Source organism: Mya arenaria, chromosome 6, assembly GCF_026914265.1.
Source record: "Mya arenaria isolate MELC-2E11 chromosome 6, ASM2691426v1".
Taxonomy (NCBI): Eukaryota; Metazoa; Mollusca; class Bivalvia; order Myida; family Myidae; genus Mya; species Mya arenaria.
Window position 1 is genome coordinate 38,869,320 of NC_069127.1, and position 17,767 is coordinate 38,887,086.

General features: G+C 32.7%; 1 protein-coding gene across 1 annotated transcript in view; it reads left to right on the plus strand.

Annotated features, from left to right (window-relative positions):
• Nucleotides 1-1,331: 1,331 nt before the first annotated feature.
• LOC128237779 (uncharacterized) overlaps nucleotides 1,332-17,767 on the plus strand; it is a 30,360-nt gene continuing 13,924 nt past the window's right edge. Inside the window, exons 1-2 of the mRNA XM_052953365.1 lie at nucleotides 1,332-1,365; nucleotides 5,564-5,605. Coding sequence (XP_052809325.1) covers nucleotides 1,332-1,365; nucleotides 5,564-5,605 — 76 coding nt within the window. The remainder of the gene's footprint in view (nucleotides 1,366-5,563; nucleotides 5,606-17,767) is intronic.

Below are 17,767 nucleotides of genomic sequence, written 5' to 3' on the forward strand. Positions count from 1 at the left end.
TTTCCGGTTTGAATAACGCTAGTACGAACATTGTATTTTACTGGATATTTCTTTCCTTACCGTGTTGAAACTACGTAAAGCATGTGTTTCTACATTGTATCAAATAAGCTGTGAATCACTGGGTATTAAGGCCAATAGTAAAAAGGTATGGCTTACGTGCCAATCGTTTGGTTAGACCAATATTTATTGTCAATGATAACTAACTTTATAACATATAACCGAATAACATAGCATGTAAACAGATCAGGTAAAATAAAATTATTCATATAAATTATATAGATTTCAGAGTTATGTTATCAGAAATGACCTTTCTACGTCTGTCTTCTGTATTCATTAGTACAGTTTACGTAAAAATAAATCAGTTTTTTAAAATACAAAAATTAAATTTTCAAAACTGGGTGGCCATGCTTCTATACATACTATGTATATATTTAAAGTATACAGTTTATTTCTTTATACAATTGTTGTCAATTACTGTGAGGAATTTTGTTAAGAAATCAATGTATCGTTAACAACTAGACTACATTTTCTTAAGAGTAGTCCGCTGACCATCTTTTCTGCTGTTGCTAATCAATTGAAGTCTTTGGGTGTATTGAAATACATTGACTTAGCACGGTCAAAGGTATAACATATGACTCTTAGTTTTTGAGATGTTGTACTTATAATAATAAATCTTTGAAAACTATCAGCTTTTTGAGTCATTAGTACTCAACTGGACTGGTTGTTGCTGCTCCTATGTTTAACTGCGCATTACATCGAATTAATGCTATAATGACTTGTTTTGAAATCCTTCTAAAATTGATAAGTTTAAACTTAACTAATCGATCGTAGATATGTGTCAACATATTTATATATATGGCTCTTAAATGTTTATTATTTATGTCTGACATAAAATTGCTTTTCAAAATGTAAATTCAATATATCCTCAAAATATCATTTGTCCTTGTCATTGCTTATTCCTTTGTTGATCAATTTATACATAAATATACATACACGTCGCGTACCCTATATTAAAATGATATGCAGAGCTGAACATCAAAACAAATATTGTATCAAATTCACAGTATTTAAACAAGTAATATATATTCACTAAGCTAAATCAAATCAATATAAACTACCATTAACATTTCAAGCGAAGTGGTGTATACATGATGTATAAACGTAACAATGTTTTGAAGAAGGAAATAAATTCAATTATAAGTTACAATTAAAAACACAAAAACTTCCGCCTACCTTCCAAATCAAGACTAACGCGAATTTATTACAGGACAGGTGCGCTACATAAACGCGGTTTTGGGATTTATTTGTGTTTGGAAATGAGGGTTTTAATAATGATTCTGATCCTTATGGATTTTGTCAAGAAAGGTACCATTCTTTATACACAATATAGATATTGGTTACTTAATAGCATTGACTATGCTTAATAATATATTTGTATTTTTCAAAGTTGAAAGTGCATTTTGTGTTTTTAATATTTCAATGTCTGAGTAAAAACACATAAAAACACTAAAAATCGAACTCTTTTCATATGTTAATAATAACATGAGTTTATAAACACGTATTTATTTTCTAAATCATTATTTTGCTTGGCAATTTCTGGATGCTTATAAGTAACAGAAATATAGTAATGTAATGTCATGCCAATGTATTTCGATTAAAATCATCTATTATTCGAACTACAATGTCGGACTGCGAAAACTCCTAAAGACTTTTATATACTAATACAGGAAATACATAATGGACTGAATATAAGTTGACAAAGAAAACTCTCACCAATCTAATTTCAACAACTAAAACAAGAAAAACAAGAATCAAATGCGCTTTTTATATCACAAGAATATAAGCTAAACTTCATTTATTATTATTATTTTATTAGTTAGTTCAACAGCATTAACATGAAAATGTTAATATAAAATTAAAGAACACAAATTCTTCAGTTGGAGTAATCAAATGATCACGTACACAGAGGTAGTTTAGAAAAAAGAGCACACATGAAGTTAAACTTGGATTTTTTAACATAAAAAAACCTGTTTCTTAGACCACCGACCGCATCACTTGATATTTTTCTCAGTAATGAGCATATGGTCTTTAAAAAAGTTTTATTTTTGACACATTTAATGGAAGACACTGGATGTATACATATATTTTCTATGAAAATTTAAGTAATATGTATTGTTTACTGAAATCGTTAATTATTGGCTATAAACTGGCCGACACACAGCACAATAAAAATCTCTGGATCGGATAAATCTTGTTTTTCTGTGAGAATTTGAGCGCCGCTCTGTCAGCAACATTTTGTCGTACATAAAAATAATTTTGAATTATCTATTGAAAAGCATTCTGGAATGCATTTGCTACAAGTTCCATAAACTCTTCTTCTTTTAAACAATTCGACGAACATATTTTGAACGCATTTATGCACAAGAAGACTTTTTGAAAACCAGTATCGTGAAAAACAGTTATGAGTTGTTGATTTATTGTCGAGTCGAAACCCTGCAGCCACTTTCAATACTAGTTATATTCTTAACTGCTACCATTGTTTACATGCCTTGTATCGTAAACCATATGGTCAAACAATATTTGACGTACATGCGTAGAGATACGTTTTACCGATTTCATGGCCTTTCAAATGTAATATAACGACGTTTTACTATTATTTTGGTTAAATTCTTAAAGGATCATCAATAACTGTCTCATGTCATAAATGCTGCCTATATCTGTTTTTATATATAAGAAATCAATTTAAATATGCGTTTATTTAAATGAATGCAAAACATCGCCAGACATGTACCTTTTTAATACTTATGTGAAAATCTACAGAGAAAAGCTTACTAGCAAAAAGTTTAAACATAAACCCGGTTTAATGGCACTGGGAAAACGCCAAAGACATAGAACACAAAAACAAAAAATAAAATCACAAACAGGAAACAAGAAAGAACAGCACAAAACTCCACAAACAGTACAATGCATACATACTATATATAAAACAGCTGTGTATGTGTATCAAGGAATGTTAGGTACCGCCTTGGAACGGTCAGTAAGATGTAAATTTACGGGGGGAGGGGGGGGGGGTAAACCAGTTTAAGTCCACAAACCTCATTTTTATCCCAACAATCCTAAATAAAAGAAAAACGTAAAAGGTTAATCTTATCAAGGTTTGCATTAACTTGAGGAAAGTTAATAATAAAACTTCTATGATTAGAGATCCCAACTCTATTTGTAGACGAAGGAATATAATTATGAGCACCTAATGTAAAACCTTTTCAAAGACACGATGCAGTCATTATTTGAAACTATGAGCATCACACACAGTCTACCTTATAAAATAAAAGGTTTAAAACTGTGTGATTATAGAGTTTTATAATAAAAAGCATCATTGTACTAAAACTGGGAACAAATAAAGAAAACATTATTAAAAATAAAAGCCACAAATATTAGCTAATCTTTTTTTCCAAATGATTACCTATGTAAAATATTTGTAGAAAATGACAATAAAACTCCGAGTCAGCCAAATAATGTTTTAAAGATAACATGAATTTGCTAAATTTTCATAAAATCATAGGAATTAAAGCTTAGTTTTGTAAGGATGCTATATTCAACCCTATATTTTGTTTCAGGAATTCATCTTCGAAAACTAGAAGGCAAGTACTCTTTAAAGTTTTACCTTTATATCCACGGTTTTAATAAAAAATAAAGTAATTCATTGAGTCTATCTGCCCAACTATCTGCTGGAAACATTTTAATTTTACGAATTTTGTTTAAACCATCACCATTATTAATCGGGATGAGAAATACTATTAGCAATCATCGAATTAAGACAAATATTGTACTTTGATATAAGATTATAATGACCAGCAACAAATTTTGAATTTTTTTCCTAAATTTATAATATCTGAAACCCTGTTTTAGAATTTTTTCCGTCAAAAGTTTACTGCGAGACCTGAAATTTTTGACATCTGTACATATTCTAGAAAATCTTATCAACTGTGCAATAAATACATTATATTATGGTGAACTAGGAACATCTCCATCTAAATTAAAGCTTAACTAGTCAGATAGCAGTATTAAAGAAAAGAACAGAGTGTCCGTTGACGCCATAACTCCTGTGCACGTTGACATTTTTCAGTACTGCTTGTTACGACGTTTTCGTCCAAACAATCAAATTATGTTATAAAAATGATTTTCGTATTATTTAGACATTCAGAATCTTGGCATTCCCTGTTTGATACAAAAAAATGAATATCCTCAAAAAGCAAAACTATTTGATAAGACATTTTGACCTTGGGTTAAGCTGTGCAGTGGATATCGAAGGTCCGGCGCCAGCCCTCAGTCCGTATTTTCCGACCCGCACCGGAAATATTTGAAATATGCTAATATTATGACCATCAGAAATGTTATTCGAACTCTGCATATTTCTTAATACTCGGTGCAGTTCGAAAGCATTATTTTACATTGATTACTGTTTCTTTTATAGACACTACACTTGCATTTCCATGCTGGTCAATTTCACATTGCAGTAAGTGTTTCAAATGATTCATTCGTCTTTAACTTTTATATATCGGACACGTCCCATGATTACTGCATGTTTTGTACCAGACCAATAACATGAAACAGAACAAATTATAATTTAAAATACCATTTGTCAGAAAGTATTCTCGAGTATTTTCGTTAATTTATTCTCACTAATTTCACTTTATAGATTTTTATCCCCCCCCCCTTCAAATCACTGCGCGTCAAAGCGTCAAATTTGGCAGTTAAAGGTGTGACAATAAATTATCGATCTTATGTGCTCTGTACGGATGAGACAGTTTGACCTTGGGGTATTTTGTGTAGCGGATAACAAGGCTCCTGCACGTGCCCTCGGGACGGATTGTCCCACTCACACCGGAAATATTTGAAATATGCTAATATTCTAACAATCAGGAATGTAATTCGGCATCTGAATATTATTTTTTTGCTCGGCGCAGTTCAAAAGCCTTATTTTACAGTGATTACTGTTTCTGTTATAGACGCTACACTCGCAGTTTCATGCCGGTCATTTCCACATTGCAGTAAGTGATTTAAATGATTCGTTCGTGTTTCATAACACGTCTTATATATCGGACAGGTCCCATGATAAACCATGTTTTGTACAAGACCAATAACATGAAACAGAACGAATTATAATTTAAAATATCATTTGTCAGAAAGAATTTTCGAATAGTTTTATTAATTGCATTACAATTATTTCTATTTCTGATTTTTATCCCCCCCCCCCCATTTTCAGATTACTGCGCGTCATGACGTAATAAAAACTTTATTAAAAATCAAAAGTTAAAGGTATGACATGAATGTATTGATCTAGCGTGAATGAGACAATTTGACCTTGGGGTATGCTGTGTAGCGGATAACGACGCTCCGGTACGTGCCCTCGGGTCGGATATTCCCGGCGCACCGGAAATATTTGAAATATGCCAATATTCTTACCATCAGAAATGTATATACATATTCGGCACCTGAATATTTTTATTGCTCGGCGCATTTCGAAAGCATTATTTTCCAATTATTACTGTTTCTTTTATAGACATCCCACTCGCAGTTTTATGCCGGGCATTTCCATATTGCAGTAAGTGTTTTAAATAATTCGTTCGTGTTGCAATACAAGTTTTATTTATCGGACACGTCCCATGATAACTGCATGTTTTGTAGCAGACCAAAAACATGAAACAAAATGATATGAAGTTTTAAAATATGATTTGTCAGAAAGTAGACACGAATAGTTTTGAAAATTGTATCAAACTTATTTCAATTTAATGATAGTTTGAAAATAAGTATGTGTCGATCGGTTTGAGGGAGGGTTGGTCGGTATGTCTGGTTTTTTTTGTCGGTCTGCCGACCATGTTTTGTCTGCACAGTAACTCAAAAACAATTTGACATAGGACTGTTCAACTCCATCGGTGCATTGCCCTTCACCGGCCAAGGCCACAGTATACGTTTTCTTCAGCTTTGTCGGAATAAAAGAGAACGGTTTCGTGTAGAACTAATATTTCACTCCAGTTGGTTGCCTTTGACCAGTATATGGCACCTAGTGTTTGGGGGTCAGCTATTCGCATAATCACTCGAGAACTGTTGGGCGCAGGACAAAGAAACGTGTCCTTGACTAGCAGATAACGCCAATTATTTTGTTATAAGTAGGTCAAAGTCAAGGCCGTTGTCAAAGCATTTTATTTTTAAAATGCTGTTATGCACTATAGCAAATGATGCTGACAATGCGGCACTCACGGGGCATAATGTTTTATAAACATATCTTGCTTGTTATAATGTGTTGTCATCATTACACAAAACTGGCTTAATTGTATAAAAATAAGTTTAAAAAGATACATCTTTATCCTTATTTTTTTTTTTGCAATTTAGATCTTAAAACAGGTTCCATTTAGATAATTGAATGAAATCCTTTGAAAAGAATGTAATTGTCTTATTTTTTCAGTCGAATATGTACTTTATATATGTCAAAATGGCGTTATATGTTATATCTGCGAATGCAAGGCCGGTTATCAAGGCCAACACTGTACGGAAAGTAAGTTTCTCTAAATTAATAATATCCAATTGCGATTGGTATGATGGAATTGCATAGGTGTCCGCCTCTCAGCAAGGAAGTCGATATTTGATCCACACCTTAGGGCTTCTTTGCCTCTGCAACGGAACAAACATGATGGTTTCTATTCAGGGACCTTGAAATAAATCATTATGGGATCCACTTATAGCTGACCGAAATACCCAATATAATCCTTATCCTTTTAGTGTTGTCTTCCCTAATTGAATATTTTCCCCTAAACCTACTCAACTATTTTTTTTCTTTCGTTTCACTCTGCAAGAAAGAATTTCTTTTGCAAATTGATATGCAATTGTTTTAAGAGCAGTGAAAAAACAAACTTGATGTATATACAGCAGTTAAAAACAGCAGAAACAGATGCATATTATAAATGAAGAATGTTATGTCTCAGTGTAAGATCTCAATATATTTCAACGAGAGAGCACCACAAGGTGCACCACTCGTGACTTTGTTTGGTGTGTTTACGAGGTTACATTGATTGTGATTTGTCATATAATTTATTTAAAATGGCAATTAACTGCACTTAAACATGTAAAAGCGCCAAACTGCTAGTAATCGTAACGCCATTTATTTTTGCACTGACGTTTGATACGGACAAATAGACAAATTGATTCAACTGAGAACAACTTACTTCAATCCTGTAAATGTGTATAATGTAAGCCGAAGAGGGTTTTTTTCTGGTTATTTCATCTCATGATTTGTTTTTGATTTTTTAATATTAATTAAACGTCATGTGCACCATCTTAAGAATGTCATTTAATAAGAAAGACTAAAGAACAACTTCGATTTTCGATTGAGTACTATTTTTTATTGCTCTAAAAACGTATATTCATATAATCAACCAAACGTTTTTACTACCAAAAATCAAGATAATACTTTATTCTAACAGACTATTTTTATGTTTTGTACCATGCTCTAGACACGAAATTCGTAAAATTTGTTAGGTTAGTGATTGAATGTCTACATAAGTATTTTGAGAAACTAGGTCCTGATGAAAACCTTTATATGCACAAAGCTGAGCGAAACAACATATTTTCATGAACAGTGAAATATCAACCTTACTTATTAATAAATTTCCATAAACCACTGTATGGCATATGATAAACGTCCTTATTTATGAAAATATTGTTTTTCCAAGTTTGAAGTTTGTTATGCCCATTACCTATATTGCAGAAATAACTTTTAATTCGTCGACTAATGGATCAACAAATGTTTCTACATCGGCGACCATTTCATCGTCAACCACTGAAGCAGAACCATCAACACGGTCCGAAGAATCCATTTCGAGTACATTTTTGGAAGAAGATAAAAGTAAGACCCCCAAGAAAGATTGCTAATTAACACATAATTGCCTTTCATAGCTTTAAAACTAAATATCACCATTGGACTTTAAAATACTAGATTCTTACGTTTATTGATTTTTAGATCACAATACACACGTTTACTCAATTCAATGTTTTCTTAGATTTGTGGTTTGAAACCGAGACTTAAATACTGTTCTAATTGTGTTACATAGTTCAAATATTAATGAAATGGTTCAGTTTAATCACCAAAATAACACAGGTACGGATCCAGCAAGAATTTCGTTCACCTTATGAGGATGTAACACGTCGTTACACTTGTACTAATTTGGTTCGGTTTAACCTTGGTATGTACGACTATTAACAGAACAAGTATTTTAATCATATTTGATATATTTCAGAGTCAGTCCCCGTATCCATAGCCGGTTCTATTGGCGGAATTGTCCTTATTGCCTTGTTAACAATTGGACTGGTGATCCTTTTCAGGTAAAACAATTATTTCGGTCATACTTGACTCATTAACCAAATAATTTTATTATTCAAACCAAGTAGTCATTGTAACAATGATGAAAGAGTTTAAGAATTATGTTGTTTTTTATTTTTAATTTAGAAATTTCAAGAGAATTTTCAAACCTCATAACGCAGTTTCTTTTACTATATATGTGTATCCTCAGTACAAGAAATACAGTAACAACTTATAAAATCCTCGGAAATCTAAAGTTGTTTCTTAAAATATAAATGTTTTAAACCGCTTCAGGAAAAGGAAACGGCGTGCGGCAAGGGAGCATGACGAGATGCGTAAAAATAATATCCATTGTAACCCAGCCTATGATGAACATTGTGCCCCGTCTGCCGACAACGTGTCGGTTTCTTCCAAAGACAGTGGATTTGGTAAACATGAATCTGTGGAAGGCGAAATGATGGATGGTGAATACAACACATTGCGGCTACACTTTCCTGTTAACAACGAACCACAAGATAACACGTACAACCACATTGACGGATCTCTTACTGCTCAGGCGACCTACTCGCACATTCCTAACTCTAAAGATGCCTTGTTCGACAATACTTACTCGCACATGTCAGATGTCACCAATGGTAAGTCATTTAAACCTGAAGACAAAGATGCAACCTATAACCACTTGGGAGACTCTTGTTCTAGCAAACGTAAAGGCAAAACAGAAGAAAGCCGCGACGAGACATACAGCCATGCACAAATGAGTCATGTTCGACCAACGGCAGACCAAGTAGATCAGGGCGATAATTATTCGCACATTAACCTATCCGGATTGAAAGCTCAAATGCAAAACGCCGACGACCATCGTGTTGATGCGCAGGAACCAACACGTACAAATGCCGAGTATGCTAAGGCTAAAAATGTAACAAAGATCGTTGACAAAGGGAAGAAACAGCATGGTGAAGCCCGAAAAGGTTCTGCGACGACTGCTGAGGAAGAGAACAATTCTGAAGGTCACACTTATTTTGTCCTGGAGTCCAATACTGACCAACATTCTAAACAAACACCATACGACTATCAAGTAGCGGCAGCGCCAAAGAAAGACCATAGCGAGTTCACGGTTGTGGAAACAGATACACAGCACGAATACTTTGTCCTTGAGCCTACAACTGAGCTGTAGTAGAATGTAACACAGAGGCAGTGCAATCAATATATATGCAAAAAGCTACAGAAACATGCTCAGTAGCAAAAAGTTTAAACATAAACCCGGTTTAGTGGCAATGGGCAAAAGCCAAAGACATAGAAATCACAAACAAGAAACATAGAACAGCACAAAACTCTACAAACAGCACAGTGCATACATACTGTATATATATATATATATATATATATATATATATATATATATATATATATATATATATATATATATATAATTGGTATGTTATCAAGAATTGTTAGGTACCGCCTTGGAACGTTCAGTAAAATGTAAATTTACAAGATTTGCGCATTGTAGGCTTGTTACGCAAGACAAAGCGTTATCATGAAACAAATGCACTTACAGTCTCAATAAATGAAATATTGCACACATGCAACTGTATTGATATGTATCAGGTATCAATATATATTAAATATTGTATAATTGGTCAATTTTATTCCTTAAGTGTATATAAAATTTATTCTCTAACAAACTGTGCTTAATCGATTGCTTTCGCGGTATTTAATGTACACGAATATATATCTATATATGAGAGGATAGGAGATTGATATAATAACACCTTTTGTACTCATAAGACATTAAGTGGGTTTGACTGTTTTATGCATACTTACCTCTTTCTATAACCTTAATGTTTTAAAAATGAAAATAATATGTATATGGAATTGTTATACTATAATGCAAATTACTTTTTCGGAAAACAGTTGTTAGATCTTTGATATTTGTATATTGTTACGTTTGTGCATGTATATTGATGCTATGATGGTTTGATGATCGATTAACATTTCAATGATCGATGTACATGACAAGTTTTAATATATGTGGTTCCCTGCCCTTTCTATGATATGTTACACTATATGTTTATTCTTAATGTAAATAAAATATTAATCATATCAAAGTATTTTATTAAGACACCTTGTTCATATAGTTCACAAATGGAAAATGAACATTGAGTGTTGGAATATAGTTTGATAAACCAATACGTTTACAATAGTGTTGTATTATATACACTACTCATACACTACAATATACAATGAGTTAAATTGCATTACTTCCCTTTAATCATTAACTTTATTGCATGTCTTATTTATTATATACTGATGCTGTACACTTTAATAGCACTTGCTAATCGGACTGCACACAGTAAACATGTAACCAAACTTTTGTGTCTTTGTACATCTCACACCCATCTCAAGCAATACAACAAATATCTTGCTCATTATTTTAGAATAAAATAGGATTGATAAGTCTCCCTTGCGACTGAAAACGAAACATACTGATTTGCTCATTTATATTCTTTTTTTTCTTCTTTTCTTCGACTAAATTTTGTCCGAAGCAGGATTCATTTTTCCCCTTATTCAATTATATTATACAATTTATTCCAGGCACTATTTAACACAACAACTGCACTAGACCTTTGATCAAAACTTGGAACATAGATAGATACCAATGACAACTTGTGCATCTTTCTTTTTTTTTAACTCTCTGGTATTTTATCGCACCGCTTTCTCCTTGTTTCTTTTTTATGATTCAACACTTATCAAGACACCTAAAAACACTACTCAAATGAGTTGGATATATTAACAGTAATCATATGCATTGTATAACAAAATCGCTATCGGTAGTCGCCGAGTTTGAACTTTTCAATCGATTTTCGATTTTACCAACCCTAGAAAGAACTTTGTATTTCACTGCATATTTCTTTCCTGACCGTGTTGTAACTATGTAAAGCATGTGTTTCTACATTGTATCAAATAAGCTGTGAATCACCGGGTATTAAGACCAATAGTAAAAAGGTATGGGTTACGTGCGAATCGTTTGGTTAGACCAATAATTATTGTCAATAATAACAAACGTTTAATAAGGCGAATAGTATAGCACGTTTACAGATCGGGTAAAATAAAATGATTCACATGAATTATATAGATTTCACAGTAATGTAATCAGAAATGTCCCTTTAACGTCTGTGTTCTGTATTCATTAGTACAGTTTACGTAAAGATAAAACAGTTTTTAAAATACTTTCCAAACTAGGTGACCTTGCTTCTATACATATCATGTATATAAATAGCCACACATGTTGAGCAGGTTTAATTAGTTTTTGAGAGTGTGAAAAAGTAAAACGCATAATTCTTAATAAGACACATATTTAACCATTAAAAACAGAGACTGTGTGATATAATTTTCGTAATGAATATTTAGGGAGCCTAAGTAGCATATATGGTTTTGCAGGTATGAAAACAGTCTTTAACCTTGTCTTAAAAAATCAACAGGAACAATAAAAAAGTGGAATACCATCAGTTTTCATGTACATCACCAAAAACAAGATGTTTCACAGATCTTGATAGAAAAGTTCATAAATTAGAGAAAATATCTAGCGCTCAGATGAAGACTTAAAAACTACCGACAAATAAATCTTTAGATAGTGTTAGACATCGTGGTGTACAGTCTAACTGAAAACTTTTGTTGGCAAACATTTGGCTTTCAGATGTTTGCTAAATGTATCACAAATTGATACATTAGACATGAAGTTTAAGGGAGCATGTATAATAGGACTAGTATGAGGGTGAGGAAGGGGAGAAGACTAGTTATGAGATTTCGAGACTTTGTGGACATTGACGGTTTAAAGGCCAGGGCGAAGAAACTCAAAAACAACCCACTCTGTGTTGACAGGCAGGATCCAAAGGAGATTAAGATCGCTAGGGAGCTGTTTAACTTTGCGAGCCTGGAACGGCGAGGGGAATTCAGTCAGAAATTTATTATTTAATACCCGGCAAATTTGTTTGTTGATAACAGGCTGATAAAAGTTCTTAGAATGGTTTGTGATGCTTGGCACATACATAGTGGACATGATCAGTGACAAACATTATGTGGTTAATGACGCCCATACTCCGTAGGTGGTGTGGATGAGTGCTTAATCCATCGCGAATGTGATCCGCCCATTAAACTGGCGTATACTGTAAATAAGTGCCAAAGTTATTGCGCCTGGTATATGTAGGCTGAACAGAGTTTTTAGTGCAAAGTGTTTTGAACGGGCCGGCCACAGAGGCTTAGTTTGGGGTCAATATATACAATAGCATATTGGCAATAGTGTTTATTTTCCATTCATTTCAACTCGTTTTATGCAAATAATAAAATGACTGCATATTTGATTTAGCTATGGAAATTATTGCCATTTTAGATCTATTCGTATTTATTTATTATAAAGTACCCAAATCGTTTTTTATCCACCAAGAAGTAGAAAAAGGGAGTTAGAATATCAACACCATTTACGTTTAACAGTTGTACAAAGAAAATTAATTTAGTTTATATGAAAAATTTAAAAGTATTAAACGATTCATATATAAATATACATAACGAGCTAAAATAATCAGTGTAAACTACTATAAATATGACGATCGAAATGCTGTATACATGAATAATAATTGTAAACACCGTTTTAAAGCTGCCCTCTCACAGATTGACTGTTTTGACAACTTTTTTTTATTTTTTGTCTTGGAATGAGCCAATTTTGGGTAAATATCTGGAAACCTGTGATACAAGACTGCTGAAAAAGATCAGACCGAAGTTTTTCATATATACGTTCGAAAATTGATGTTTTATGCTAAAAGCGTTACTAACGCTTTAAGGGAAAATATTAAATTTTCGGCAGTTTTCCAAACAACTGAGATCTGTTTTATTGTGAGTTTTCTTATTGAATTGAAGGCATTGATACCAAAATCAGCTGGTTCTGAGACAAAAACTACAAAGAATGTCAAACCATCAATCTGCAGTGCAGCTTTAAAGAATAAAATGAATTCAAGTACATAACACACTTAAAAGATAAGCATGTCTCAAGCAATACCGATAAAGAGGCTCTGTATATATATGATATATTTTCCGCATGTCTTACGCAACTTAAACTCAGGAGCGCAACACAGACGAGATGTTAACTTCCTTGTTATAAGGGATTAAAATGTGTTGGAAAATGAGGGTTCTGATAATGACGTTGATCCTTATGGATTATGTCAAGAAAGGTATCATTATTCATACACAATATAGATATCGGATACTTATTTGTACGGACTATTATAAGTAATGAGTATTTTTCAACGGTGAAAGTGTATTGTGTGTTATTTATCACTGAGTTTATTAAGACTTATTCATTTTCAGAATTTTCGTTATCGATTATCAGGTCTATGTAATGTATTTCGATAAAAAAAATTGATCTACATAGTCGGACGGCGAAGCCTATTAAAGACGAGTATACATATATTTATATCGGAATAACATATTGGCCTGAATCAACGTTGGCAAAGAAAAATATCTAGAACCAATTTCATTAACTTTTGAAACCTAAGCAGAAACACAAGAACCAAATCCACTTTTTATTTCACAATAATAGCAACAAAACTGAGTTATTATTATTATTATTATTTTATTATTATTATTATTATTATTATTATTATTATTATTATCATTATTATTATTTGCATTATTGTTTTCATTATTATTATTATCATTATTATTATTATTAGTAGTAGTAGTAGTAGTAGTAGTAGTAGTAGTAGTAGAAGTAGTAGTAGTAGTAGTAATAGTATAGTTGTTGTTGTTGTTGTTCATTATTATTATTATTATTATTATTATTATTATTATTATTATTATTATCATTATTATTATTATTATTATTATTATTATTATTATTATTATTATTATTTCAAATATGACTAGAGAAAATGTCCCATTGTGTTCAACAACTTTGAAATGAGAATGAGGATGTTAAAAATATAATTACAGAAGACGTATTATTCAGTGTGGGTAAGCAAATGATAACATACACAGATAATGTTTATAAAAAGAGCACACTTCAAGTACAACTTTGCATTTTTCAACATTAAAACCCCGTTCTTAAATGGACTAGGCACCAGATGGTTCCAAATTCGGTAACTACAGTATTTTCTCGAAACAAGCCAATAATTGTCAATACAAGCTAGTATTTGACCAATTATACATAGTACACGAGTTAAAGAATAAACGTATCGATCATGAGCTTCCTCGTTTAAAATAGCGCGAAAAGTCTGTATTCTAGTGGCTTGCAAGTAACGTGATCGTTTCAATTAGCGACATTTTCAGCAGTGGTAATATCTTTTAAACATTTCCATAGATCAATAACGTAACAGATGTTAATGAGTCTGATAATGTATCTACGTTGTTTTGCAGCAGTTTTCCACTTCACTACACTGTGCGTCCTTTTTGGTAGCAATAATGTGTGTATATTAAGCATGTGAAAACAATGTGATGACAAATATTCCACCATTATGTTTAAACTAACTTGATAGATATACCCAGCAATTTTGATTTGGAAGAAATACGTAAAAACTGCGAACGATTATAAGTATCTTCCATGGCCGAGAGTGTAAGATATGTTCATTCCGACCCGAGCGTAGGGTGTTTTGCGTAAACGAGGTTTACCGAGTTTCCGTAAAACACCCTGCGCGGGGGTCGGAATGAACCTATCCTACACGAGCGGCTATGGTAGATGTTTTTTCTCCCACCTCAGTTAAACAAAATTCAGTAAAAAATGTATTCTTTGCTGGTTCTCTTTTGTGCTTAGAGAAAATAAATGCGTATGGACATGCGATAATTCGTGGTTGTCATGGATATGCGCGCAGTGATTCAGATTATGTTAATAGTCAAATCGGTATTTAAATAGCTCTAAGGAGAGTGAAGCATTATTTCTTGAAAGGTGCGTGAAAACTGTTTTATGGTGACATTTGAAGCGAGAAATACTTAATTAGCGTTCTAAATATTGCTACAAGACAAGATGGCCATGATGCTATAGACGACAGTCTTCAACAAGGGAGGTAATTACAATGTGGTGACCATTTAAAAGGAGTTACATACGGGCATTTTATCTTCGCCCGTGGGCAAGATAAGAATTTCTAGCATGTTAAAATTATTGGATCTACCTATCTGAGGTAGGAGAAAAATGTGTCGTAAGCGATTTGATACATCAGTAGGTAAGATTCCATGCCTTGTACGTAGGCGATGTTCATAGCGATATCTATTTTATCTAAGTTTTGACATTTTTTTTGCAATCATGTATCATTTGGTGTCTAATCACTTTAAATTTGGGACTTAGACTGCCAACTGCATCGTTTTTTATTTTTCAGAAACTAGCATATGGTTTCATAAAAGTTTTACTTTTTAAGAAAATTCGAACATTATATACTTGACAGTATTTTCGGAAAATCTCTGAAGATATCATGGGCAATCAATACAGTGCTGTTAGTGTTTCTGTAGGATGTCTTAATCATGAAGACACAAAGTACGATTAATTGTTTTAGATGCACGTGGTTGCAGGTTTTTACGAAAACGTCAAAACAGGTGGTAATGTAAAGACTGAATAATGCACACGCGGAAATTCGTTTCAAAATGATTATTTATCAATCATTGAGGTTAATAACAAAGAATACTGAATTTATTTGTTTTGAACGGATGGAAATTTAAGTACACTGCATTGCCTACTTAGATCGTTAATTATTGGCTGTTACCGTCACTCCTCAAAATTGGAACCTCTGTCTCGAATATATCCTGCTTTTCTGTACAATTGTTATTGTAAATCAATCTGGAATGAACTTGCAACACGCCAAAAGTTATTATATAAAGTCTTCTTTTAAACGATCTCATAAACACTTTTTATACGTACTTTGATACCAGAACGTATCGTTCATGTTAAACAATCAGTACAGTACAGTAAATTGGAAAGGAACAGCTACTAGGTTTTTAATGTTTTAAACCAAGTTGAAACCAGACTTCATCGATTGTACAAATCCAAACTGGTTTTAACTGCCACCATCATTTATCTACCTAATATATACTATTACTTAAATTCATACTGTCATACACTGTATTTAGTACACGTGTTGAGATATGTTTGCCGTTTTTAAGGTCTTTCAATGTAAAATAACGTCATTATATAACTATTTTGATTAAAAGCATTAAGGGCAACACAATACTGTCTCATTTCACAAATGTTGCCGATTTCAGATGTTGTTTTAAAAAAAGACTTTTATATATTTTATGGATTTAGTTCAGTGAATGCAAATAATCACTTCACATTAAAGTACGTGTATAAATGTCAATGTCTTTTTTGTATAAAAGGAAAAATAAAGGTATGACATAAAAGTTTCATGTTGGCACGTTTCGGACAATTTGACATTATATGCTGTGTAGCCGGAAATACCTAAAGTAGTCTAACAATCAGAAACGTAATTCGGCAGCTGTATATTTTCATCGCGCGACGAATTATATAATTAATATTTCTTTTATAGACACCACATTCGTACTAGGATGGTGGCCATTTCAAGCGTGCAGTAAGTAGTTAAAATGATTCATTCGTATTTCGAATACCACCTTTTCATAACGGACGACTTATATGATTGCTTCATGTTTCGTACAAGACCAATAACATTAAACAGAAGGAATAGTAATTTAAAATATGATTTGTCCGAAAATGAGCACGAACAGGTTCTCATATTGCATAACACTTATTTCAATTTAATGATTTTATGTCCCCTTTGAAGAAACGTAGTATAATTTGCACATAGCAATAAGTGAGTCGTTTTGCTGGAGGGTATGTCTGTCTGTCTGTCGGTCGGTCGGTATACCATGTTTTGTCTGCACAATAACTCTATAACAGTTGGTTGCCTTTGACCAGTAAATGACCCATATTGTTTTGGGGTCAGTGTTTCGAAGTTACGGCCTACGATTCTTTTTCTCCGCATGAAAACTCGAGAACAGATAGGCATAGAACAAAACAATTCTACAAGTCCATCTTCCCTGACTTAACCCCCAATCGTTTTGAAGTCAGTAGGTCAAAGGTCAGGTCGTTGTCAATATATCTTATTATTAAATTATGCAGTCTAGCAAAGGTTGCTGACAAGGCGGAGCTCAGGGAACATACTATTTTACAAACGCCTCTTTGTTTTTTTTAAATGACTTTTATTATCATCATTAAACGAAACTGTTTTAATTAGATAAACATATAATTTATTTTATAGAATTTTTTTTATCCTGAATATTTTTTGCAATAAAGATCTTAAAACAGTTTCCGTTTAGAAAATAGAACCCTGAACTATGAATGAAATTGCATTATTATTCCAGTACCATGTATCCTGTCTCCATGTAAAAATGGCGGTGTGTGTACACAAAAGCTAATAC